At 38.6% G+C, this 27999-nt stretch overlaps 1 protein-coding gene across 4 annotated transcripts; it reads right to left on the reverse strand.

Moving 5' to 3' along the window:
* Positions 1-4355: 4355 nt before the first annotated feature.
* Positions 4356-27893, reverse strand: fhad1 (forkhead-associated (FHA) phosphopeptide binding domain 1). Of its 4 annotated transcripts, none has more exons than XM_053625240.1 (29): positions 27355-27892; positions 24850-25056; positions 24429-24603; positions 24186-24280; positions 22614-22841; positions 22051-22174; positions 19728-19858; positions 19561-19638; positions 19372-19476; positions 18377-18484; positions 18213-18281; positions 17914-18045; positions 17599-17794; positions 17427-17497; positions 17264-17323; positions 16648-16722; positions 15564-15818; positions 13778-13889; positions 12857-12938; positions 11301-11407; positions 11027-11186; positions 10656-10731; positions 9538-9688; positions 9309-9421; positions 9037-9132; positions 8091-8317; positions 7777-7930; positions 5684-5764; positions 4356-4799 (listed from the first exon to the last, which is right to left on the reverse strand). In XM_053625240.1, exons 1-29 carry the CDS (start codon positions 27448-27450, stop codon positions 4701-4703), a joined length of 3663 nt encoding a protein of 1220 aa, XP_053481215.1. In that variant the 5' UTR covers positions 27451-27892; the 3' UTR covers positions 4356-4700. The 4 variants fall into 4 exon arrangements, with proteins under 4 accessions (XP_053481215.1, XP_053481213.1, XP_053481217.1 ...); XM_053625238.1 differs by having other exon boundaries at positions 17914-18066; XM_053625241.1 differs by having other exon boundaries at positions 4661-4799; positions 5684-5751; positions 17914-18066; positions 27355-27893.
* Positions 27894-27999: the final 106 nt, after the last annotated feature.

The following is a 27999-nucleotide window of genomic DNA, read 5'->3' on the forward strand; positions in this document are numbered from 1 at the left end:
ATGTATTTCCTTGGGCATTTATTACCCTGAGTGTTCATTTTCCTGTATATTCACTATCCTGAGTATTTATTGTCCTGTGCATTTATTATCCTGAGTATTTTTTGAATTTTGTATTTATTGGTCAGTGTATTTATCTGTCTATTTATTACCCTGAGTATTTATTGTCCTCTGTATTCATTGTCCATTGCTTTTATTGTCCTGTCTATTTACTGTCAAGCATATTTATTGTCTTATTGTCCTGAATATTCAATATGCTGAGTAATTATTGCCTTGTGTCCTGGGTTGCAATAGTTGATTAAATAATGTATTTGTTCATGGTATTGATGTAAAAAAAATATTCATTTATGTTTATCACAACTGAATAATGTAGACCTTTAGCTACAATAGGGTACATCGCTCAGTACTTTTGGTTATACTAACTGTTGGCATGCAAAAAGTATTCAAAGTGCTAAGTGCTATGTGGTTTGCATTTGATCACCATGTGCTATTTATTTTCCTATGTATTATTACACATTAGATTAGTGCTTTGGAAACAACATGATTCTGTGACTAGATTCATTCATAACTTTAAAGATGGTGTTCTTGGAGCAGGTGTATGAGTGTGTGGGTTCATAATACTAGTGTGTGTGTGTGTGTGTGTGTCTGCGTGCACATACGCATAGAGGATAAAAAGACTAAATGAGTCAGCTGAGGCAGTGGGCTGATTTGTGACTCATGGGAAGCTGAGTAGAGCCCTTGCGCTGTCTAGCACACACACACACACACACACACACACACACGCCCACCCCTCCACAAGAGAGGAGGAGCCATATAGACACTGAAGTCCCCAGCTACCTGCATTCTCTCCATATAAGGAGAAAGACAGAATGAAACGTAGGATTCCTCCACACTGAGGAGGAGGTGTATATGTCACTCATCATCTCACTTCTCCCTCCAATAAAAAGAGAGCCGTGTGACTATAAATAATGATTCCTACTGAATCGATTCATTCTCATAAACCTTTTGCTTTGGAAGCAGAAGTATGCACAAAGTGCACATGTTGTACTCAAAGCATGAATAATCACTAGATAGATTATCAGAATAATTTACAGTAATCAGCCAGGAATTAATCCATCTCTGGAAAAATAAGTAGTATTTAGTTAACATAGATGGTGAATATCATCATAAAATAGCTATTAATGTTCAGTTTGATTGACTTTTTTTTTTGTTTAGTCTAAGACCATGCTACTATAATACACTGACCAGGCCACTGACTTGAAGTATCGTAACATCACCATCTGTTTCTCTTCCCCTGCAAGGCACATCTGGGTCAATGAGTGGTGAAAATACACTGACACCATTACATCCATCATGTCATGGGAAAGAGACACGGGAAATAACCAAAAGAATGAACACATTTGCTTTTCAGCTCTATGTATACAAAGAAATCATGTTTGTAACAGCCTCCATGGTAGTCAGTGTTGTTTTGTAGATTATGAATTATAGGATGCAATCAACATATATTTATGGTACAAGTGTAATTCCTCTTCTTTCAGTATGCTATAACATCTATCCATCCATTTTCCATACCGCTTATCCCACACAGGGTCGCTGGGAGCTCAAAGCCTATCCCAGGGAACTTTTGGCACAAGGCAGGGGACACACTAGACGGGGTGCCAACCCATCACAGGGCACAATCGCACACACATTCACACCGTGCAGACAATTTGGAAACAGCAGTCAGCCTACAGCACATGTCTTTGGACTGGGGGAGGAAACCAGAGTACCCAGAGGAAACCCCCAAAAGCATGGGGAGAACATGCAAACTCTGCGCAAACATACCGTGCTTTGTTATCAACCGAACCAGTAGGCTTACATATTCATTACGAGCAACAAACCACACACACACACACACACACACACACACAATTCCACAGACATGGGAGTCCTAAACAGGTTAGTTTTACAATTACAGTAAAAAGTCAAAGCAGATATATCTCCTGTCTGGAAGTATTTTATATGTAAAGTCAGAGGTGGCATCACTCAGCAAAAGAAATAATCTGGTAAAGTTTCAGAATCAAATTCTTCATTCACCTTTTTATTCACATTTTTACCTAAAGTATTAAAGTAAAAGTACAAGAAACATTCACAAATGAAAATCAGACACAGATTTTAGTTACGGATGGTAAATTAGTGACCGTTCACCAATGAACCAAGGAATGTGTTAAACATTAGCTAAGTTTTATTGCTGCTCTCTCAAATGTCAGCTAGCACGACAATGTCTCTGTTAAGACTCATTCTTGCTGCCACAAGTGTTAAAGTTTGGATTTGTTAGGAATTTAGATAAACTCCTTGAAGTTGCTGATGCTAAAAAGTAACCTAATGATTTGACATGTACAGTATATGATTATACAGAGAAGCACAGTGATGTAGTTTTGGGAAATTTAGTGAGTAGACTGTGGTAAGTAAAAGTCAAACACATTAGTTGAAAGAGCAGCTCAAGTAAAGAATAGGCTTTTAATATCCAGACTTAAATCCTTGTCCTTTGTTACTTCCCACCTCTGAAGGTTGTCCATTCAAATTACATCTGAATGTAATAGTAGTGCAAAGTTGAATTTGTCAATCAAAAAAGGGCTTTTAAATACATTTGAAGACCTAAAAAGGGTATTTTAAGGCATTTTATTTTTAAGATTCAGCCAGAAGACATTTCTTTTGGAAATCCTGCACCCTTGGCAAGGCCACTTTAGGATTCCAGAACAATGAGTCATTACGATAGTGTGGCTTTTGTGATGATGTATCAGAAACACTGTGATTTCAGTATAGAGTCATCTGTACACCCTGATACTTTTTTGACTGTAGGAAAACATAGCCTATACACATGCGATTAAACAACAGATGTATGTCCTTTTATCCAGCAAAATACCATGTAATGCATTTAACAAATGTTTTCCCAGTGAGTGTGCTTGGCAATTTCTATGCAAAAGTCACCCACATAATCATTAAATAAATTTCTCATATATTTTAGATGTTATACATTTACTTATTTTAAAATCACCTTCAAGTCTTTGCAAATGTCCCTCAGAATATTGCAAAATAAGGAATATAGGTGCTTAAATTTATTGTAGTATATGTCCAATATTGTACATGCTGCATTTTGTGCTTTTTTCTTGTGAAGTATCAGTTTTTTCTCTGGTAAATGAATGTTATGCCATGTATCTCATGCATTGCTGCAAGTCTATATCCATCCATCCATTTTCTGTACTAATTATCCCATACAGGATCACTGGAAGCCTGGGGACTTTTCCAGGAAACTTAGGGCACAAGGCGGGGGGCACCCTGGACAATGTACCAACCCATCACAGGGCACAATCGCACACACAGTCACACACTACAAACAATTTGGAAAGAGAAATCAGCCTACAGCGCATGTCTTTGGACTGGGAAAGGAAAACGGAGTACCTGGAGGAAACCCCCAATGAGGTGGAGAACATGCAAACTCCACGCAAAGCCCATAACCCCGGGGTGTGAGGCAAGCATGCTAACCACTAAGCCACTGTGCCTCCCAAAATGCATTAATATATTTAATCAAATATACAATAACTTATGGTATACATTATATTGTCAATGTATTATTCATATAAACCATAATACTGTATAAACCACCAGTAAAATGTTTGGACACGCTTTTTTTCATTTATTTACCTTTAAGAATTAGCAATAAAGTGGATCATAGAAAATATGGAAAGTAAAAAAAATAATTATTTTTTTCCTATGACGCATTGGTGTGCTTTTGTATTTCCGATCAATTGCTACCACAATTAGATTTTACATAATGTGTGTGAGACACTGCAGAGGACTAACAGCCTTGACAAATAGTGTTGCATAATTTTTACTCTGGTCTCGGTCTGCAAGTGTGCAGTTATGTTTACACAGAGAGCCTCTAATGTCTGTGTTAATAAGTGTTAACTCTTTACAGACCAGCATAGCAACTTTACTTTGCAATGCATTATAATTTCTTATACCATAGTTTGAATTCTGAGTTCTGATTGGTCAGAACTTATTGATTAATTTGCTATAAAAGCATCACTCTGGTGGTAGTTCAGGTTTATATTACTGAGCTCATTCTAATATGTTATTGTTTCTATAGTAACAACTTACACACTGAAGTTATATATGATGGATGGTCCACATAAACATTAAAATTGTTGATAGGGCATATTTTTCTGTTACACATTTTTATTTACTATTTATGGAAGCAGTGTCAGCACTTTGTCAAATGTACAGCTGTTCCTTAAAGTTGTCAGACACAACAGTTTTCAGTAACATTGCAAGTTGCATTTTTTGTGTTAACTTCAAGAAAGAGAAAAAAGACAGGCTAGTGAGGGAACAACTGTTATTAGTGATTACAGAAACTAACTTGTTTTGCAGATCTTTCACAACATTACTACACACATATAAAAAGTACACGTCGTTCTTCTTTTAAATAAAAAGAAACCAATCATTAATTTATAATGTCGTTGGCTACTGTGAGAAGTGCGGCCATTTCTTTTGGCAAACATAATTTACTTCATATGGATTCAAGTGCATTTTTTTATATAATAAGTCATTCATTTTGAGGACTGAACCTGAACTAATGTTTGTGTCAGCGGGCCTCAGTTTGCCTCAGTGAGCGTAGAGTTCTGCTGTTGCTGTGCCACGCTAGCTATCTGAGCGGCCATGTTTCAGCTCTCCCGTTCTTCGTGTTCATTCCTCGGGACATCCTTCTCACCCTCTGCCCTCTGCTTCTTCGCTGGCTTCTTCAACCTCTTCATGACTGCTACCTGTACAAACATCCCCATCCATGCACAAACACACATATACATGTCACGCACACACACACACACACACACACACAAAGGTTTTATAGTGAACAGCCTGGCTAAGCATATAAAACATTAAGGTATGGGAAAATGTCAGAGAGTTTATAAGCTTGAGAAAATGGAGCCATAAAAATTACATTAGGGAAAACATAAATTAGTGGGGGCAGTTAGAAAAGCTATTAATTAAACAGCAGAGGTACACAATAAAACTCAAGTCAGCACAGCCTGAAGCACACTGCATAGAGGGGAGGGTGTACAAGGATTTATCGTGCAAGCACATGCACACACACACACACACACACACACACACACACACACCACACACACACACGCACACTTCATACTCCCTTTACAAGCATATCTCAGAGTATCAGACAGCTCTTGATATACAGTGGGTGAATTATTTATGAAACGCGGAGAGATTTATGATCTTAGTTTTTGTTGGCGAGATGATGATAATCGCATTACCATAAGCTCAGACTCTAAATGCACCCTGATGTGTTTTTATATTGGTGTGCGTGTGTGTTGTAGTTCAAAAGAAGATGTGGTAGACAGACAGCAGTAGACACACGCAGCATAATGAGGAGGAACTGAAACAATCGTTTTTATTTCCTAATATGTTTAAGTGTAACACATTACAATATGAAGGAAATACAGTACGTCATATCTGAGCACAGATGTTTGGCGGATCTCAACAACATCTGCCAGTGCAGAGAACAAAAATGATTAATGTAAGAGAAAGTGGGAAAGAGACTTAAGGAACAGATTCATATAGGCAGGAGATCTTTTATGTTACATATACTTAGCTCTGTAGGGAATGATCCAGAGGGTCCCATTGAACTTACCTTGCCAAAGTTATTGTCTGGTATACAGTCATGATGACCAATTCTTCTACTCCTCCCTTCCATTTTGTCTATATTTGGAGCCTAGAAAAGAAGCACCATTATAAAATGGTGGAGGGAGAAAAGAATGGATAGTTGAAATAAAAATACAAGAACAATTTGCCAAAAAATGACATAACATTTGCTGTCTGAAGTTCACGATTTTCATTTTTCATTGGCACTATAAGATTAATGGATCTAACACATGAGAGAAGCTAGTACCTCCACTTTATCACTGTAGAAACTGAACGCTTAAATCATCATTCAACTTAAATATATACACAGTAATGTATGTGTTTCACTTAATCACCTAAGTATTAGGCTTAATATCCAAAAGTGCATATTAGATGCATTATGTATACAAACAAGAGACTTTGGTTTAAAAATGTACTACAATAACTTGGTAAATAATGACACAGACTTACAGGCCACTGTATCAGACAATCCTACCATCTAGATCCCCTGGTAGTTATAGAAGTAGAGACCATCTTTTTTCAATGCACAATTTGTGCTAGTCATTTTCTAGCCTTTCATCAGTGTTGGTTTATGATGGCAATATAGTCTATAGTCAGTAATTGTATACGTAAAAAGTGCATGTGTATGGTAGCTGCACCTGATAAACTGCAACTCATCATCATTTAATTTTTTGATCATTTTATTTATTTCCAAAACTCCCCTCTCTTATACATACACAATATTATTTTTTTTAAATAGCTATATGCATGGTGTGTATCACAGCATCACAAAAGCATGCTGTAATTTCCTGGATGTAAAATGAAGTCAGTGTCAGTGTCTTTTTACTGCAACACTGAAGTGTTACTGTTTAGACAGCTTCAACATTTAGACGTTTTTTAATGTATGATTTACATTTTGTAAATGTATTTTTTTTACAGTACCTGCTAGAGGGAAATTCATCCTAGTAAAACAACTGTGTCATTTTATCTCTCTCTATATTTTCTCTTTTATTTTCTCTTTCCACAAAAGCCTATAGTGAACATACAGACACTAAATTGCTCTTATAAGGTAATGTGAATTTACACTACAGTTTAAAGGTAAATGGTATTATATAAATGAATATATGAATCATTAGATGCTGATTCTAGAGCATTTATGTCTTTCATGAGGACCAGCACAATGAAAAAATATTAAGGACCACCATTCATGAGTTACTCAAAGCGATTCTTTCTTGGCTTTTAGTAAAACCGAGCTCTTGTGAGTCCAAAAGAGCAAAGCATTGTTAAAATACATCAGGCACAGAGCCAGTACACACTTCCTGTTCCTCAAGGCCTTCTTCATCTCAGCAGGGCCTGTGAAATAGAGATCCTCAGCAGAACCTGGTGGACTGAATAATGTAGTGTGTGTGTCTGGAGACCAGGTACCATGCTCGTGGCTCTCCTGGCTATCTGTCTGTCTGCCTTTTCTGTCTGTCTGTCTGTCTATACTGCCTTCCTGTCTGTCTTTGCTGTCTGTTTTTTACTGTCTGTCTCTCTCTGTCTTTACTGTCTTTCTGTCTGTGTTTAGTGTCTGTCTGTCTTTAGTGTTCGTCTCTCAGCCTGCCTTTAGTATCTGTCTGTTTGTATTTAGTGTCTCTGTCTTTTCTGTCCATCTTTACTGTCTGTCTGACCTCACTGCCTCTCTTTACTGTCTTTCATCTGTCTGTTTTTATTGTCTGACTGTCTGTTTACCTGTCTGTATGTATGTCTTTACTGTCTGTCTGTCTGTCTGTCCATCTGTCTTTACTTTCTGTCTGTCTTTACTGTGTTTCATATGTATGTTTTTATTGTCTGACTGTCTGTCTTTTCTGTCTGTCTGAGTTCACTGTCTGTCTGTCTGTTCTGTCGGTCTTCATCTCTATCTGTCTTTACTGCCCGTCTCTCTGTTTACTGTCTGTCTGTCTATGTGTCGTTACTGTCTGTCTTTCTGTCTGTCTATTGGTCTTTGTTTCCTTCCTCAATGCAGTTATTTAAAATTAATTCTACACTATCCTTTTGTGTGTGTGTGTGTGTGTGTGTGAGTGTGTGTGTGTGTGTGTGTGTGTGTGCTTGTGTGTAAGCTACCATGCTCTTCCTGTGGTTAGAGTAGTGTTGGAGCTGGGTCTGCATGTCCTCCAGGGTCTGGCGTAGTGTACTGTTCTCCAGTTTCAGTGTAGCCAGCTCTGAATGCACATTATCCAGCTCAATCTGCAGCTGCTGCCCAATGGCCTGGCTGTTCCTAGAGGAGAGAGAAGGAGAGAGGCTGAATAACCATATGTTTGCATACTTTATTAGTATGCTCATGCTGAATTGCTCAATTTGTATCTTTTGGGTAGGTCCTTGGGTGTCTGTGCATATTTGATTCTAATCTGAAGTATGAATCTAATCTTTTTGAGCACCTGAGTGTCTGTATTTCCTTCTGGCACTCTTGCAGTAGCAGATCTTTGTTTTGGCTCTGGCTGTTCTGCAGGGCGAGTCGGCTTCGTAGCAGCTCCAGGTCTTCCTGTCTGAGCAAGGCCATGTGCTCTCTCTCCCCTGGCGGCAGGTGCTTCAGTGGGATACATCCTGAAAGCTGTCCCTCACTCAACTCCAGAGCTTCACACAATGCACGTGCCAGATCCACATACTAAATAGAGGCATACAACAAACAATGGTAATTAGCTTCAAGGGTGTGTTAGATAGTGTAAAGTAGATGTATATTTATCACATTTTGGAACGGGCATGTATTAGAATAATTAATATTGGCCTCTTCCCAATACTACAATGTAAGAACTTGTTTAGACTTGGTATTAAGATCCATCTAAACACAACTGGCCAGCTGTGAAGGATGATTTGTGTACCAAAAAGCTTGGTAAAAATGATCATTAGAGAAGTGCGTGTGTTAAATTGTGGCAATATTATTTAGGTGATCAAAATGCTCAGTCATAATGATAAAAGGTTTTCAGTAAGAAGTGGGTGTATTGTTAAACTCTGTCAGCTCTTGAAATAGTCAGAGTGGTTGTGTTCCACTCATTTTTATTCTAACAATATAGAAGAAATCACCACTGTTGCACATTGGTTAGTCTCACACCAAGTGCGTGGGGGTGGTGGGGGGGTGGTGATGGTGGGGTGGGGTGGGGTGGGGGGGGGGTCGGAGAGATTGCTGTGATAAATTAATTGCTTCTTCAAAAAATAGTTCCTATAACACTGATGAGAAAAGAAATACAAAGACAAGTGGAAATGCAGATCGGTCATAAACAGAATGAGAAGATTATAGAAAAGGTCACTATGTGTTATAAGTGACCTTTCTTCATAACAGGCATACATATGCTCGCTTCATCCCCCCCCCCCCTCTCTGTGACTCACCGTCATCTCACTTAGCTCCAAAGCATCAGACAAGTCCAGTCTTGCTGTGCGTTCCAGTGCTGCTTCACTCAGAGCCTCAGGGAAGGCAAAGCCACTCTGCATGAAGCAAACCAACACTTATTAATCTCCTACAGCACGTAACCCAGACAGCACACACGCACACACACACACACACACAAACCTGTATGTGCACATCTGAAAAGACACATGCAATGGCTCACACCAAAGGAGGATTTTTTTTTATTAATATAAATGTAAAGTTACAGCTATACCACAGAGCTGAAGGAGTCTCTTTTTGCTGCAGATCTCTTAAGCCTTTGACCTTTCATTTGAACTGGTTTCTTTTGGTCCTGTCTCATTGGCTCCCTCTGCTGGGCCAACACCTCTACAAACACACATCAGTACAGGTGACTTCAGCTCAGTGACTTCATACCAATGTATCCGACAAGAATGTGTAGCTAGCTATATTCAAGGTCAACAACAAGGTCTAGTGCAACTCACTGCAGGGCCTTTTGTGCTCTACAGCACTAATCCTCCCTTTCAGTGCATTGAGGGTTTGTTTGCCCTGACATATCATTTCTTCTTGACGACAACCTTTGCGCTTGGACACCTGATTAGGCACATAGCTGGGACTAACCATAATGGCAACATCCTGAAAAACAAAGAAGGAAATTAGAAACTGAAATACCTGTAGAATGTTTTCTTGCAGTAAAGTTTGGTGACTGTGAATCACTGAATTAAGCTTGAGTACTAATGCTAAGAATAGCATCCCAGAACAACTCTACCCCCACTACAAAGAGAGAAAAGCCTTAACATCACTCACTGAAGATCTAAGTATTACCACTGCATAAATAATAGGGAGGTGAAGTAAAGGGAGGTTAAATAATATGTAAATAAAAGCGGCTAACACATTGCACATCTTGCCAAAGTAACTACGTTACTTAGTGATACCAATGCAAATGAAAAACAAAGGAGGGATTCCACCAGTAGCTCCAGGAAAGAGATTGTAGACTACTTACAAAAATGAATGTAGAAGGAGAATTCATGAAGCAATACATTATACTGCCAATATTCTAGACTTCTATTAGATGTTCATTTGAATGCTTTGACTCTTCTCAACCATATATCATCATATTATGATGTTTTTTTTGTTTGTTTGTTTTTCCATTTTAAAATTGCCTCTTGCTTTTGTGTTACAAAGTATTGCAGTTGACACAATGTTTTCAGGTTTAAATGCAGGTACTTCTTGAAAACCCTGTCTTAGACATATCTACTTAAGAAAATTCTGGCAACCTCACAGGCATGAACTATAGCCAAATCTACATAAATCTACAAAAATCACCATTTGAAATCTATTATAAGAGAGTTTTGAGTAAGCAGTTTATTCAATCTTTGCCCATGGTAATCAAACACAGGCTACAGATGTGGTAGATATAGATATGGTTGGAAAAAAAATGGAGTATTTCTTTAATTTTAGGGTTACAGCACAGTCACTGCCTGATGAGAGTCATAGTTTATAGATGTAAATTAAGCTCAATTCCAAGATAAGGCTCAAACTAAATGTATCCACAGCAATGAATTGTGGGATGAATTGTTCTTCATGTATATTGCTGTCTCACCTTAGTGTGTGGGCTTGTTAGAGGAAGAAGGCCTGCATGCTCTGTCCTCTCTCTCTTCAAATCTGTCTCTGTTCGTCTAATAGTAGGGATGAAACAGAGAATTAGAGAATGTTAGAGAATATTTACTTTATAACAATATGGATGATTAGATATGATGAATGTGATTAATAATGTATATGTGTGGCTGTGTGGAGATTACCTTATTTTTCCTTAAAATGGTACATTTCCTCAGTTTAAATATTTGATATGTTTTCTATGTTCTATTGTGAATAACATATGGGTGTATGAGATTTGCAAATCCTTGTATTCTGTTTTTATTACATTTTACACGACGTCCCAACTTTTTTTGGAATTGGGGTTGTACAACATACATCAATTTCTCTCTCAGTGTCTTCAGTTCCTCTTCTTTCTGTTCAAGCAGCTCAGTGGTCACTGTTAACTTCTGTGTAAGCATGCTCAGTTGCATTCTCTGGTCCACTACTAAAGCTTTGTGTGTCTCCAGCTCCATTTTCTGCTGTTCACTCAGTTCTCCTATACACAATAATGGTTCTATACATTAATAAAAGCAGTACTGAAACTGTATTCATCAAACTGTATTCATTCATGCCTTTATCTTACAGCAAGTTACGCATTAGAGTAAGGTACCTGTGAGGTCAGAGAGACGAGCGTGGGCGTGGGCGAGGTCACGACTGAGAGATGCAGTGACCTCACCCTGCCTTACCATTTCCTGTTGGGACACTCCAAGTGATGCCCTGAAAAAGAGAGTCATGCAGAGAGTCATCAGAAAAAATTACGACTTATTTCTAATTTCAGCAGGCAGCATTGCCACCTCACAGCTCCAGGTTTGAACCTGAGCGTAGGTTACTCTCTGTCCGGGCTTTTCCCATGACCATGTCTGTTTCCTATGGGTTCTATGGTTTCCTCCTACCTCTCATTGGCTATGCAAAATTGCCCATAGGTGTGAATGAGTCTGTGAATGTGTGTTTGCATGGATGGTCCCCTTCAGTGAACTGACGTCTAATACAGGGTGTAATCATGCTTCATGCACGCTTCATTCCCGGGATCGGCCCCGGATTCACAATGACCCTGACCAGGATAAAGCAGTTACTAAAGATGAATGAATGAATGAATATTATTCTAGATGTAGTAACATTCAAGTGAGACACCAATGTGAAGATAAAGAAACATATTCAAAAACATACAAAGGGTATACTGCTAACTCAGAGTTAATATGTACAAGTAGTTATTATATAGGCCCAGATTTTAAGTGAACTCCAGCTTCTGTGTACTGATTTGCCACTCAGGTGTTCTCTTGGATCCTACACATGTTCACTCTCTCACACAGTGCATAGCTTTCAGCACCCCACAAACAGGCATGGGCAGCACTTCCACATATCCATAACAGGAAACAGATTCAGCATCTGATTGTGAATCTGTTATAATACTTGGTTATCACCTTATCAAGGAATGAATCTTTTACAATAATAATAATGAGTTACAATAATCAAACAGTGCTGCAAGTATGACAGAAGAATGCGGAGCAGTAGAGTCCATGAGTATTTGACATGATTTTTGTAATTTTGCCTCTGTACACCACCACAAGTGATTTGAAATGAAGCAATCAAGTATAGACTTTCAGCCTTAATTCAAGCGGATTAACTGTTTAGAAATTACAGTCCCTCCATAAGAGTCCCTCCATCTTCACAGGCTCAAAAATAATTGGACAAACTAACATCATTATAAATATAAGGATGGTTTTTAATACTTGGATGCAAATTCTTTGCAATCAATGACTGCCTGAAGTCTGGAACCCATAGACACTCTTGAGATGCTTTGCCAGGCCTTTACTGCAGCTGCCTTCAGTTGCTGCTTGTTTGTGGGTCTTTCTGCCTTCAGTTTTGTCTTCAGTAAGTGAAAAGCATGCTTAATAGGGTTGAGGTCAGAATTACGAAATTAGAAAATTACGAAAATTGTGCCACTGTCCAAATACTTATGGACCTGACCTAAATTGAGTGATACCATATAAGAAAAGCAAATTTCAACTACTTCAATCTAAATTAAACTAGCATTATTTTAGGTTTAGCAAGATTCCTTTGGCACTAGCTTCCAACGGATGAATGCCAATACCAAGATTTAAAAAATGACATTGTGATGTGAATTTCTGGTTGAAATATTCTATTGTATTTCAAGTTTTGTTTTACCTGAGGGATGTCACTGTCTGCTTCAGTTGCTGTTGCTCTGATGAAAGACTTTGTTTGAGATCCTCCACCTTGTTAAATGCCTCTATGGGACATTTAAATTAAGACAAATTTTATTATACACTAAAAAAAAAACCCAGGAGGTTAATAGGACAATTAATGCAACAGCATGCTTAGGCCCAATATAACTTTGGGGTCTTAGCTCCAGTCCCGTAAACCTACTACCCTGCACTGTTCCCACAACACAATGGAGCTAACTTATCAATCATGAAGTCTTTCATAAATCAAATCTGGTGTATTTGGTGTATGGTAGTCACAGCATTAGATAGGCCATGGAGTGTATGATATGTTTTGTACACTTTTCTTACTACAAGCTTCAGGATTTTGAAGGTTTGAATCTGATTCTTGTTCTTCACACATCCATGCATATGCACTTCTGTGCACTGTTTCCTAGTGAAAACAAGCTTTTGAAGCTCGCAAGACAATGATCTTTTAAGAACAAGATATAGTCTCTAGAAAGTTCACAGCATTTTTGTCTTTATCAGTTATTAGGTAAACTCCAGATTCTGTCTACAGACTGCTTTTTTTTTTAACAATACCCACACATGTTTGCAGAAGGCTACAGGAAAAGATTTGGTTGGTCATTTGCAACATCAGTCAAATGTATGCTACTTCTAGCATTTACTACTTTTCTGTGATTAAAAACTATCAAATGTTAGAAGTAACAAATGCTAGAAGCCTGGCTTGCAAGACTACGTAGTATGAAACCTATGCGAGGCAGTGAGACCCTAAATTGTAAACCTCATATATAACTAATATTCTTTATAATATATGTGATTTGAAAAATAAGATAATTGTGTAGTATGGAAATTGTCGCATGCAGAGCTCAATCTCTATACACAGTTTATCTTGGGCACTACTTACCTGTAAGCTGATGTGTTAGTGAGTCTCTCTCTTCCTGCATCTTTCTCGCTTTCTGTATTGCTGAATTCATTTGCTCCTCGAAGGCAACAATGGTGTGAGCATGTTGCCGCACCTTCATTTCAATTCATATAGTTAGTAATAACAAGTTTTCACACATGTATAAACATGCATATAATACAACCCCAATTCCGAAAAAAGTTGGGACAGTATGGAAAATGCAAAAAACCCCAGAAAAAATGAGTCATTAGAAAATTCAATTCACCCTGTACTATACTGAAAATACATTATTAACACATTATTTGATATTTTACTTTGTGAATTTAATTTATTTTGGAAAATATACACTCATTTCAAACCTGATGACTGTAACACACTCCAGAAAGTTGGGACAGTCGACTGTTTACCACTGTGTAACATCACCTTTTCTTTTAATAACACTTATTAAGCATTTGGGCGCTGAAGACACCAGTTGGTTAAATTTAGCAAGTGGAATTTCCCACATTCATCCATTATGCATTTCTTCAGCTGCGCAACTGTACGGGGCCTTCGTTTCCTTATTTTGCGGTTCATAATGCACCACATATTCTCAATTGGAGACAGGTCAGGACTGCAGACAGGCCATGCTAACACCCGCATTCTCTGCTTATGCAACCATGCACTTGTAATCTGGGCAGAATGTGGTTTGGCATTGTCCTGCTCTGGATGGCAGCAAATTGTGCACATATCTTTTTGCATTAATGATGGCCTCACAGATGTGCAAGTTACCCATGCCATGGGCACTGACACACCCCTATACCATGACAGACGCTGGCTTTTGGACCTGACGCTGATAACAGCTTGGATGGTTCTTTTCCTCTTTGGCCCGGCGAACACGACGGCTGTTTTGTCCAAAAACTATTTGAAATGTTGACTTGTTGGACCAGACAACACGATTCCACTGTGCTACTGTCCATCTCAGATGAGACTGAGCCCAGTGAAGTCAGCAGCGCTTCTGGACAGTGTTGATGTATGGCTTCTGCTTTGCACAGTAAAGCCTTAACTTGTATCTGTGGATGCAGCGGTGAATGGTGTCAACTGACAAAGGTTTGCCAAAGTATTCCTGAGCCCATGTCAGGATATCCATTACAGACTCATGATGGTTTTTAAGACAGTGACGTCTGAAAGATCGGAGATCACATGCATTCAGAAGTGGTTTTTGGCCTTGCCCTTTACGCACCAAGATTTGACCGGATTCCTTGAAACTCTTAATTATATTGTGCACTGTAGAAGGTGAAATGCCCAAAATCCTACCGATTTGTCTGTGGGGAATGTTGTTCTCAAAGTGTTGGATTATTCGTTGACGCATCTGTTGGCAGATTGGTGAGTCTCGACCCATCCTTGCTCTTGAAGGACTAGGCCTTTTTTTGAGGCTCCTTATATACTATGATTAGCTGATTGCCTCACTTGTTTCACATCAACTTCTTATTTCAACTTGTCACATCACTATTAGTCCTAAATTGCCACTGTCCCAACTTTTTTGAAACCTGTTGCATGCATCAATTTCAAAATAAATGTTTAACTTCAAAAACCTATGCAGTTGACTAGGTAAAACATCAAATACATTGTCTTTATATGTCTTTTGTTTAAATACAAGTCAACTACATTCCTCTTCCTCAAGTCAACTACATTCATTCCTCTTTGTTTTTATTAGCATTTTCCATACTGCCCCACTTTTTATGGAATTGGAGTTGTAGACAAAAAGACTTATTCAGTATTCCAAATCTGCAACAAAAGTGAAACACTGTACCTGCTCCTTGTACTCCTCAATCTCCACTCTGGTTCTCTCTCTCTCTTGCTCTGCTCCTCTCTGCAGGGCCTCCTCTACTCTTCTCCTCCACTCATCTTCTCTTACCTCCTCCTCCTTCACTTTTTTTCTCCACTGCTCCTCTTGCAGCTCTACTTCTCTAACCCTCTCCTTCAGTTCAATTTCTCTTTTCTCTGCTTCCTCCAGATTGGTGCGCCACTTCAACTCCTGTGTCTCCATCTCCAGTCGTAAAACAGCCTGAAGGTTAAATGTTCTACAGATGTTAGATGATAGAGCTAGAGGATTTCCAATATAACATAACATGTTAATGATTTACATTTAAAATATTTCACTTAACTAACATTATTTACTGCATTCCTTAACATTAAATAAACACGAACTTCAGCATTATTAAATTTAATGTAATATAAATGTATTAACAGAGTTAACATGTATTAATTGATGTTTGTTTAAATGTTAATGAAATACACTTGTACTGACTAATATTTAATCCATGACTACAAATAAGTATCCATAAATTAATACAAAAAATAAATTATAGCATATTCTAAAATGTTTATAATGTAAATACTGAAGCTTGCTTTTCAGCCTCACTTCTGAATTTTAACGGTTTCAGACAACCAAAACATGTTAATTAAGGTGTTGGATCATGTTAGACATTATGGGCTTAATTTTACTAATTGATAGTATAAACATTTTATTTGTAGGTGTTTTGGTTATTTGAGTTATTTAGTTAATTAGTGCAATAAACATTAAAGTGTTAGTTGCTCTTTTAATGTTATGGAATGCTGAAGATCATGGTTTGTTTATGTTAACTAATGTGTTAAATAATGTCAGTTAAGGGAATGTTAATTAATGAATATAAAGCACCAACAAAATATAATTACAATTCTTTTTTTAAAAATCAGATTAAAAGTTTAACCTGAATTACACGTCAGTTGCTGAACAGACCACACACTGTACGGTTTATTTACAATGGATGCATGTTTTTTTTATTTAGGTGTTAAATCACTTACACAGTTTACTTGCTCACTTATCACAGAGCACAATGTTAGTTTTGACTCACTTCAGCTTTTCTGATTGCCTCCAGATCAGTGCTCATTTTCTCCAGCTGCAGTTTCACATTGTCCTCCATTTTTGCCTGTATTTCCATTAAACACAACCAGGAAATTGTGAAAAAGGATTACACAATTCAGTTTAGGGAGCATATTCAATTCAATTCAATTCAGTTTGATTTGTATTGCACTTTTAATAATGGACACTGTCACAAATCAGCTTTATAGAAATATAAAATTCAGGATATAAGTTTTAATTTATAAATGTATCCCTAATTAGTATATTGCAGTTAGTAAGGTCATCTGCCTGTGAGGTGAACTGCAATCAAAACATCAACAAGCATTCCTATTTCCAACTAATCCCACTCTGTCTATTAAATTCCACATAAGCATCTCTATTGCAGCTGAAGGTAAAGCTAATATCAGGCCCAGAAAATGTAAAACAGAAGCCAGAAACTAGTTACTGTAAATCCACTGTGATACAACAAGTTTTTGTTTTTAAAGGTATCTTTAACATCTTATGATTTTAAGTCCAAAGTTTGCTGAATTGGAATAAACTTATCTGTGTTCCAGACCACTGACGCCAAATTAATCATGATGTGATGTACTATGTGTCAGTAGCTTCACCTGAAGTTTCTGTTGTGCCTGAGCTTGGTCCTCCCTCTCTTCAAACTTCTTCTTCTCTGCCTATCATGCACACTACATTACTTGTGTTCTTACAGTATGTGCTCTGATGTTTTATATGATTAAAGACTTTCTTGATCTACACTCTAAAAGTATACATTCAGACCTGTAGCCTCCTGAGTTGTGACTGGATCTCCTGGTGCTGCTGGCACAATGTTTTTACAGCACCTGAGACTCCTACAGCAGCAAGTGAACACATTTTTTAATTGTTTTAAATGCTTTCTTGAGATCTCTAACTGTATTATCTGTTTGTGGCTCACATTTTCATGATCTCGTACCTCCAGTCTTCTCAGACACCTCAACCCCTGTTGCCAGCAGTGAGTGTGCTGTGTCCTGTAGCAGTGTGTGTAGACTGGTCAGTATAGAGAGTGTGTGAGTCTGAACCCAGCTGACTGCAGGACACACATTCTCATCCTGGAAAGCAGATATTTGCCTCTGCATGGCATCTACCAAATATACCTTTTGTACATTACTCTATGGACAGAGGAAAGAGTGAAATATATCCATTACTCTTCTCAATTCATTATTTTTTAGAACTACTTATACAATATTAGTTAGCTATTGTATTGATCCAATAGTGTATTTCACAATGCCTGAAATTCAGCAAGTCTGGCTTTGAGTTTCCCAGTGTCTTCTTCCACCACCCTTTGGTTCTCATTGTGTTCTTGCAGTTGTTGCTCTAATTCCTGCACTCTGGAGTTATTCACTTCCTTCTGGTTACTTAACTTTGACAAACGATTCAATATCTACATAAAGAAGACTAGATTCATTCACAATAATCTGAGCTAAATGTGTAACTGGGTAACACATGATTATATGCAAAGATATATGGACAGATGTACGGATGAACTAACTAACAGACTGATTGTAATTGGAAGTACTTTTACATTACCTCCTGTTCTGATACTGTTTCTGATGTGACGAGTACATGTTTCATAATTTGTCTGCAAATGTTCTCAAGCTGAAAAGAGATTAAGAAGTTATGATTTGCTGCTAGTAAATGCATATTACATTTACCGATTACAAAGATTTCTCATTAAATGGTTGGTCCCTCACCCTTGTCTGTGTGTGTTTTAGTTCTGATTGAGCTTTCTGTTCTCTCTGGAGTGTTTGCTGCTGCTGCAGCTTCAGTTTGCTCATCTCCGACTGCAGACAGCTTTGCTCCTACACCACAGTATACAAACACAGGAGTAAGGCCATATGAAGAGAATACAATGTGTGCATACTACAGACAAGCAATAAGTGTTCATTTCATATGGGTGCTTTTGTATCAAATGTATCAAAATACTGTACATTCACAGACCCATCAGTTGTGTCTGGACAAGTACTGTATATTATGTATATTAACTAATATTTAGTACCCGCACAGTACTACATTATGTACACATATGATGACAAGAACATCCATCTATCTGCTTATCCTACACAGGGTCACAGGGAGCCTAGAGCTTATCCTAGGGGACTCGAGGCACGAGGTGGAGAACACCCTAGACAGGGTGCCAACCCATAACAGGGCACAATCGCACACACACTCACACACTACGGACAATTTAGAGATGACCATCAGCCTATAACGAATGTCTTTGGACTGAGGGGGAAACCAGAGTACCCAGAGGAAACCCCCGAAAAAGAACGTGTATACTCTGCACACACAGGGTGGAGGTGGGAATCGAACCTCCAACCCTGGAGATGCAACGTAAACGTGCTAAAGCCACCATGCCCCCGATGACAAGAATAGTGCTCTATAATTATTTATACCATCCATTCACTCATTTTCAGTAACAGATTTTTCCTGTACAAGATACTGGTGTATCCACAGCCTATTCCAGGATCCTTGGGCATGAGGCAGGAATACACCATGGATGTGAAATCACTCCATCTCAAGGAGATGGGAAGTGTGAAGAACAATTAGGAAACCCATGCAGACACAGGAAGAACATGTGAAAACTCCAAACAGACAGTAACCCAAGCTCAGGATCAAACCGGAGACCCTGGAGCTGAGGGTAGCAATGCTATCCTCTGCACCACAAAATGTAACTGTTTGGTTTAACCTGTGTCGTCTGGTCCAGTCTGTGTTTGAGTAAGTCTCTCTCTGTATTCTGCTGTTTTATCTCTCTCTGTTTCTCTCTCAGAGTTATCTCCATCTGCTCCACAGTCTGCATGAAAATACAGATCAATTACTTTCAAAACAAAAGGGTATGATTATGGTCTGAATGGCACATAAGATCAAGAATGTTCACCTTTTTGAAGGATACCACCTCTTTTTCCCTGGCAAGAAACTCCTCCTGATGCTTCTCAATCTCTTTCAGCTTTGACAGCTATGAAAGAAGAGCCACATTTAGAAACAATTATATTTTTGAAAACATTGGAACTAAATACCAGAAGCAAGGAGAGAACAAAGTTGAACCTTATTAGCCATGTTACTAAGCTGAGCATCCTTGTGTCTTGCATCTTTTCTGAGATTGTCAACTTCAGCAGCCAGTTTTAATGCCTGTTTCTCCTGAGCCAACAGATCCTTCTGTGTGTTGTTGATCAGTGCTGGAAAAGTGAAATAGCACTCGAATTTCTTGACTTGGACTTGAGTCTGACTTATATTTTAATTACTTGTATCAACTTTAATTACTTTGACCTTGATTTGTCCTTACTTAAAATGACCTAAGGTGATATGAAAGAGATTTTGAGGCTAAATCCATCCATCCATCCATTTTCCATAGCACTTGTCCTACATAGGGTTGCGGGGGAGCCTGGAGCCTAGCCCAGGGAACTCAGGGCACAAGGCAGGGGACACTCTGGAGGGCTGCCTAACCATCACACGGCACATTCCCACACATATTCACACACTATCGGACAATTTAGAGATGCCAGTCGGCCTACAACGCATGTCTTTGGACTGGGGAGGAAACCTGAGTACCTGGAGGAAACCCCCGAAGCACGGGGAGAACATGCAAACTCCACGCACACAGGGTGGAGGTAGGAATCGAACCGCCAAGGTGTGAGGCAAACGTCCTAACCACTGAGGCTAAATCTTTGAGGCTAAATCTAAATTAAAAATACTGTGCTACCCACTTCAGTCTGACTTGATTAATCAAACACATAACAAAGTAGCACCACTACAAAATGAATAATAGTCTAATGCTGAGTAGTATAAAATACAGTGCTGTGAAAAAGTATTTGCCCCTATCATGATTTCTTCTGTTTTTGTGTATATCTCATATTAAATAGTTTTAGCTCTGCAAACAAAATACAACATAAAACAAAGGCAACCTGAGTAAATACACAATAATTTTTTAAAAACATTTTATAATGAGAAAAAAGAAAGTTATCCAACACCTATCACTCATGTGAAAAACTAATTGCTCCCTTAAACTTAAAATCTGTTTGTGACACCTTTAGCAGCAATAACTGCAACCAAATGCTTCCGATAAATAGAGATCAATCTTTCACTTACTTCTAGGACTAGGACTTACTCCTACTATATTCTTTGGATCATTGTCTTGCTGTATAATCCAGTTGCGCTTGAGTTTCAATTTACAGATTGAAGACCGGATATTCTCCTTTAGGATTTTCTCGTAGAGAGCAAAATTCATGTTTCCCCTCAAAAAAGAGAGCAAAATTTATGTTTCCCCTCATGTTTTGCCCAGACTCTGAAGCAGCAAAGCATCCCCACACCATCACATTTCCACCACCATGCTTGACTGTAGGTATGATGTTCTTTTTGTGGAATTCTGTGTTTGCTTTACACCAGATGTTACGGGACCCCTGCCTTCCAGACAGTTCCACTTTTGACTCATCAATCCAAAAAACATTCTCCCAAAAGGTTTGAGGATCATCAAGGTGTGTTTTGGCAAAATTCAGACAAGCCTTAATGTTCTTCTGAGATATCAGTGTTTTTCACGTCGCCACTCTTCCATGGGTGCAATTTTTGCCAAGTGTCATTCTGATAGTGGAGTCATGAACAGTGACCTTTATTGATGCAAGAGAGGCCTGTAGTTCCTTTGATGTTGTCCTTGGGTCTTTGGTGACTTCCTGGATGAGTCATTGCTGTGCTCTTGGAGGAATTTTGGAAGGTCGGACATTTCTGGGAAGGTTGACTACTTTCCCGAGCTTTTCCATTTGGAGATAATGGCTCTCACTGTGTTTCTTTGGAGTCCCAGATCCTTTGAAATAGCTTTGTAACCCTTCCCAGGTGGATGTATTTCAGTCACCTTCTTCCTCATCATTTCTGGAATTTCTTTCAATTTTGGCATAGTGTGTTACTGGGTAAGACCTTTTAACCAACTTCATGCTGTTGAAAAAGTTATATTTAAGTGTTGATTTGATTGAACAGGGTTTGCAGGGTTGTGTCTAGTCCAGCTGAACCCCATTATGGATGCAGTTTCATAGATTTGGGGAATTAGCAACTATGGGGCAAATATATTTTCACACAGGCCCAGTTGGTATTGGATAACTTTTTTGATTTAATAAATAACATCATCATTTAAAAACTGTATTTTGTGTTTACTCAGGTTGCCTTTGTTTTATCTTAGATTTTGTTTGAATTTCTGAAAGAATTTAGTATGAGATGTACACAAAAACAGAAGAAATACTTTTGCACAGTACTGTATGTTCTAAGTATTGTTCTAAAAATGACTCCAATGTTGTCTGTGGGATGGCTTAAAGTAATCCCATTATATGTCATATATTTGGTCAAAGTAACAGTGAAGGAACGGTTATATGCTCATTACTTCTACCTGCTGACTTGCTGTTTTCACTCTTCAGCTTATCCAGCTGTTTTTTGAGATTGCTGATCCTCTGATCTCTCTCTGCTACAGCCTGGCCATTACGCTCATCAGATCTCACCTGCATCTCCAGCATCTACACATAGCATAGATGTTACGTCACAATTTTACATTTACATACATTTACATTTATTCATTTAGCAGACACTTTTATCCAAAGTGACTTACAAATGAGAAAATACAAGCAAAGCGATATATCAAGCAGAGAACAATACAAGTAGTGCTACCATACAAGATCCATTAATTGAGTTCTATAAGAAGCAAAGTGCACAGAGTGGAGGTGTAAGTGACAGAGTAATTATTTTATTTATTTATTTATTTATTTATTTATTTATTAGGGGTTAGTTAAGTGTTCGCGGAATCATCAAGCTCATCATTTAGCTTAAGCAAAAAAAAATTAATCAATATTTAACCAGTAGGTGTTGTTCTATATGTTTACAGCAAAAGAGAGAAAGACAGAGTAAGGCAACAAGAGAAAAAAACACAAAGAGCAACATTAGCACTCAAAGCTCCACCTGCTCCTTTAGCTGTTGGATCTCTTCTTTTTTCTCCTGGATGTCTCTGGTCAGGTTGTGCAGCTTGTGACTGATGTCTGGGTCATTCTGGTTGCTCTGGGAAAGCTGTAACCGGAGTGCTGACACTTCCTCCCTCAGAGCTGAGATCATACACTCCTTCCTTTGAGCTTCACCCTGAGATGCCAGCACACCACTCTGTTCCTCCCTACACCGTGCCCAGCTTTCTTCCTATGGACAACAAGGGCTTTATTGAAATTCAGGTGTAGATTCAGATTCCTATTGAACAAGCCAGAGGTGACAATGGCAAAAAAAAAAAAAAAAAACCTCCCACGGACAACATGTGGAAGAAACATTGAGAGGAAACAGATGCAGAGGGAAATCCATTCTCTATCGGGTGGCTTATCTGGGTAAATTATTACAGTATGCAGTTGTAGAAGTATAAAGACAATAGGAGCCCTGGGATAAGCATAGGATAGTCTTGATGATTGCAGCAGCAGTTCCTAGAAGGTACATGTCTGCAGGATCCTGGTGAAATTACCTACTGAAACAAAGGTGAAACTTTAGTTTGTGCAAAGCTTTAGGGGTCTCCTAACAGCAGAAGGTAAGTCACTAGAATATAAGAAGTCTAAGGAAGTGTTTGGGCACAAATGTAATTGTTAGAAGGTAATTGTTGTAGTTTTGAATTTGTGTTATCACAAATGATGTGGCATGATGCTACTTGATGTGCCACACATGAGCCTTCTTTATTTGGTCTTTTTGTTCTCTCTCTCTCTCTCTCTCTCTCTCTCTCTCTCTCTCTCTCTCTCTCTCTCTCTCAATGTTCTGCAATTTAACTTTTAAATGTTTAATTCACCTCTGCTGGTGAACTAAGTGAAAGCTTGTTGTAATGTTCCCCTGAATCTGTTATGTTCTGCACCAGTGCAACCGCCCTTAGTCTTCCATTAAACACTATTATATGTCCAAAAAGGTCTGTGGACACCTGACCATCACACCCATATGTGAGTCTTCCCCAAACTTTTGCCACAAAGTTGGAAGCACACAATTGTATAGGATATTGTTGTATGCTGTAACATTGTAATTTCCCTACACTGGAAGTAAATGCCCAAACATGTTCCACTATGACAATGACCCTGTGCACAAGTGAGGTCCATGAAAACATGGTTTGCCAAGGTTGGAGTGGGAGGACTTGAGTGGCCTACACAGAGCTCTTACCTCAGCCAGACTCAACACTTTTGGGATGACTGCACCCCAGGCCTCCTCGCCCAACATCAGTGGCTGACCTCACTAATGCTCTTGTGGCTGAATGAGCACATCCCCACAGCCATGTTCCAAAATCTAGTGGATAGCCTTCCCATAACAGCAAAGGGGGACTAAATCTGGAATGTTGATGTTCATAAAGGACATATGGGTTTGATTGTCAGGTGTCCACTAACATTTGGCCTGAATAAACTGGTTTTCCATTCTTTTCTCAGTACAGGGAAATGTGTTGAAATTATTGCTCCTAGTGATCGGACATACATTACCGATGCGGTAGACAGAGATTAGGTTGAAAAACACTGGAGTTATACCCACCTTGTCTTGTAATAAGTCCTGCATACTTTGACAGCTCTGGGACATGCTTGCATTTCTAAAAACGAGTCCTCTTCCTATAGTGCTAGCACAGCTTCCTGTGGGAATAAAGAACATTGACCATACTAACATTTATTACAGGTACAATAACTACTTTCATTTATTATCCTGGATAAATTATGGATTTACAGGACTTTCACAGTCACCAAAAAGGAAAGTTTTAATGAAGTAGAACAGAGCCACTACCTCTTTTACGAGAGGAGCCACTGTAATCTTGAACATTTGTGCCCAAACTGCTGCGTGTAGCTCCTGCACTTACAGGTCGAGGCCTGCGAGGAGGATGAGGAGTAACAGAAGAGGACAGAGCACGACTCCTTACTCCAGCTGGAGAAATGGATGACTGTATAGGCAGAACAGGGAGCTGGGTGAATATGGAAAAGAAATTAAACACCATAATCACCAAATGCTAGTAATATAAGAAATGGAACAGCAAATGGCAGAAATCAGGAAATACAGTCTTTAACTTACTTCAAGACTCCTTACTGACTTGATCACATTCTCTATCTCAAATGTTATGTGATATATATGTCATGTGAATTAAGAAATAATCTAATTGGGAACATTTCTACACAAAACATTCTCCATGGTGTAATTAAACATGTCTTACTGGGTCTGCAGGATCTACTAAGAGCTTGTAGGCTGATCCTCCATAGCCAAAGTAAATCTCATCCCCTGGTGTAAGACGCACTGCTACGTTGTGTATGTGACAGTCATTGACATAAGTGCCATGGGCAGAGTTCAGGTCGTTAAGAACATAGCAGTGCTCCATTTCATTCCATTCAATAGTAGCATGGTGCTCATCCACACCACCATTCTATAGGAGTAAAAGTATAGGGCAAAGTCAGAGATCCCATCCTTCTCCTTATGGAACAATTCAATTCCCTTTCCTTCAAGAAATTTGGCCATATTTTGCATCAGAATTAAGTCTTTTGAGTTGACTCAATTTTAGCCATAACAACGTATTGAAGTATAATAGTGCCAAATGTCCTCAAGGCAAAATGGCATGTTGAATTGCATAAACTGAATAAAAACATATCGCAATAACTATATTTGTATTTTTCTGCCCAGCAATTTGACACAAATTGAAAAAAAACCCCAGCAATAACAGTGTCTGTAGACTTGAATTTTAAGACCCAAATTTTAAGACCTGAATTTTTGCAGCCTGAATTTGTGAGGTTGAAAAATAATGTGTTGAAATATTACCTGACGAATAATGAAGATGGTATTTTAACAACTGAATATTTTGGAACCGTATTTTAGGAAGGTGAATATGTGTGCATTGAATTTTGAATGCTGGAATTTTGTTTTCAAACAAAATATACAAACCCAATGAATTGCAGAGGAAACTAATTCAAGCACTGTTATTGCTGGGGTTTTTTCCAATTTGCATCAAATTACTGGGCAGAAAAATACAAGTATAGTTATTGCAATATGTTTTTATTCAGTTTATGTAATTCAACATGCCATTTTGCCTTGAGGATATTTGGCACTATTATACTTCCATAACAACGTCATGACAATACGATATCTATGCCTTTTTATTACCACTTGTAAAACCAACTCCATAATTATTTGCACCATTCATAAAAATGAACAAAAAACAAATATATAAAATGAGCAGCACCTGCAGTTAGTGATAAGTTAAACATATGGTGATGTTGAAAAAAAAAAAGCAATTGAAATAGTTCAACACAATGCATGCTTCAAGTGGTTTCCCCAAATTCAACTGAAAATACAACTTATAATGATTTCTCCAGTTTCAAAATTATTCAACATCATCATGGCAAGTATCTTTAGTACTTAGTAGAGCACCTTTTTTCTGTTATGACCTGTTGCAAACAAGATGCATAGCTTCTGGCACTGTTCCTGAGGAATCCTAGCCCATTCCTCATGAGCAATGGCCTCCAGTTCAGTAATATTCTTGGGTTTGCATACTGCAACTGCCTTCTTCAAATCCCACCAGAGATTTTCTGTGGGGTTCAAGTCAGGTGACTGTGATGGCCCTGTAGAATCTTCCAGGACTTCTTCTGCAACCAAGCTTTGGTGGAATTTGAGGTATGGTTGGGATCATTGTCCTGTTGGAAGGTGGAATGACACCCAAGCTTCAGCTTCCTCACAGATGGAATGACGTTTTCTCCTAGGATTTCCTGATACTTCAATGAATCCGTCTTGCCTTCCACACGCTGCAGATTTCCAGTGCCAGAGGACGCAAAGCAGCCACAGAGCATCACTGAGCCACCACCATGCTTGACTGTGGACAGTGTCTTCTTTCTTCATTCTTCTTCCTCCGGACATACTGCTGATCCATCATTCCAAAAAGTTCCAGTTTTGTTTCATCATTCCACAGAACAGAATCCACCAAAACTTCTGTGGCTTATTTATAGGATTTTGAGCCAACTTTTCTTGTGCTTTTGGGTCAGTATTGTGTATGTCTCGGAGTTCTTGCATGGAAAACTGCTGCATTTAGTATGCGCCTTTCTGTGCTAACTGAAACCTCGATGCCTGTTGCTACCAAGTCTTGCTGCAGGTCTTTTGCAGTCACTCAAGGGTTTTTCAAAACCTGCCTTCTCAGAAATCTGTTTGCAGCCATTGATAGCTTCCTTTTTCTCACCCTCCAGGTATTACATGCATTTTCTGCACCTAGCCAGTTCAGGTATATTATGTGTTCCAGCTCAAGCACACCTTTTGCAACTAATGAAGCCCTTGATTAATGAAGCCTGGAGCCTTCCCCAGGGAACTTGGGGCACAAGGGTACACCCTGGACAGGGTGCCAACCCATAGCAGGGCATAATTGCACACACATTCACTCTGCACACACACACTACGAACAATCTGGAACACAGGGCGGTGGCAGAATTCAAACCCCCAACCCCTGAGATGCCAGGCAAATGTGCTAACGTTTTTAAATAGTTGTGTGAAATGCTTATATTATCTGCCCATTTTGCCTATTCTCATTAAGGGTGTCATTAATTCTGACTGTATGTCATTATTTAAACAAAAAAAAATCTAGTTGTTGATTGTTAGAACATGTGTTGTTATACAAAGAAAAGAAACCAAACAACTCTCAGTTCAAAGATATGAAATATCAGCAAGCAAAAATGATTAATGTTACCTGGAGACAGAGATGTGAATCCCTGTGTTTTCCCACCGTAGTGCTCTTGGGTTGGAGTTTAAATATCCAGTTTAAAGTTTTAAGATAACCTCTCATTTTAAACTGCTAAGAATATCCAGAGAACACACAACTAAACTTCAGCACTGATGGATTTATGTAATTTTAAACATCGCATGTATACGCTATAGTTCCTCTTGATTTACACGCATAATGAATTTACCCGCATTTACTATTTCGTTCTCGTGTCATTTATCTGAATTAAATTCCTTCGATGAAAAGTAACATTGTTTACATATCTCGACAGACTAAAACCTCAGGGAATTGAAGTGAAGTCACGAATCGAAGTGTACACGGGCGTCATGGTAACGCTGTTAGGGGAAACCCTGCCCACAAAAGCGTGACTACGTCCAAATCGCACAATTCAGCACTACAGAGCAGGTTTATAATCGTATGCCACTGGGGGGCGTATCCCACTATCCGGAATACTATTTAGTATGCCAAAGTGCTATTTTAGACGTAGTCCAATGCAACACAATGATGTGCATTTCAATTATGTTGACATCCTATCTAGTGAGAAAGGATTTGGAGTTTGGACTTTGGAATGGGACTGCAGCATGAACTATATATATATATATATATATATAT

Source organism: Ictalurus furcatus, chromosome 5, assembly GCF_023375685.1.
Source record: "Ictalurus furcatus strain D&B chromosome 5, Billie_1.0, whole genome shotgun sequence".
Classification (NCBI taxonomy): domain Eukaryota; kingdom Metazoa; phylum Chordata; class Actinopteri; order Siluriformes; family Ictaluridae; genus Ictalurus; species Ictalurus furcatus.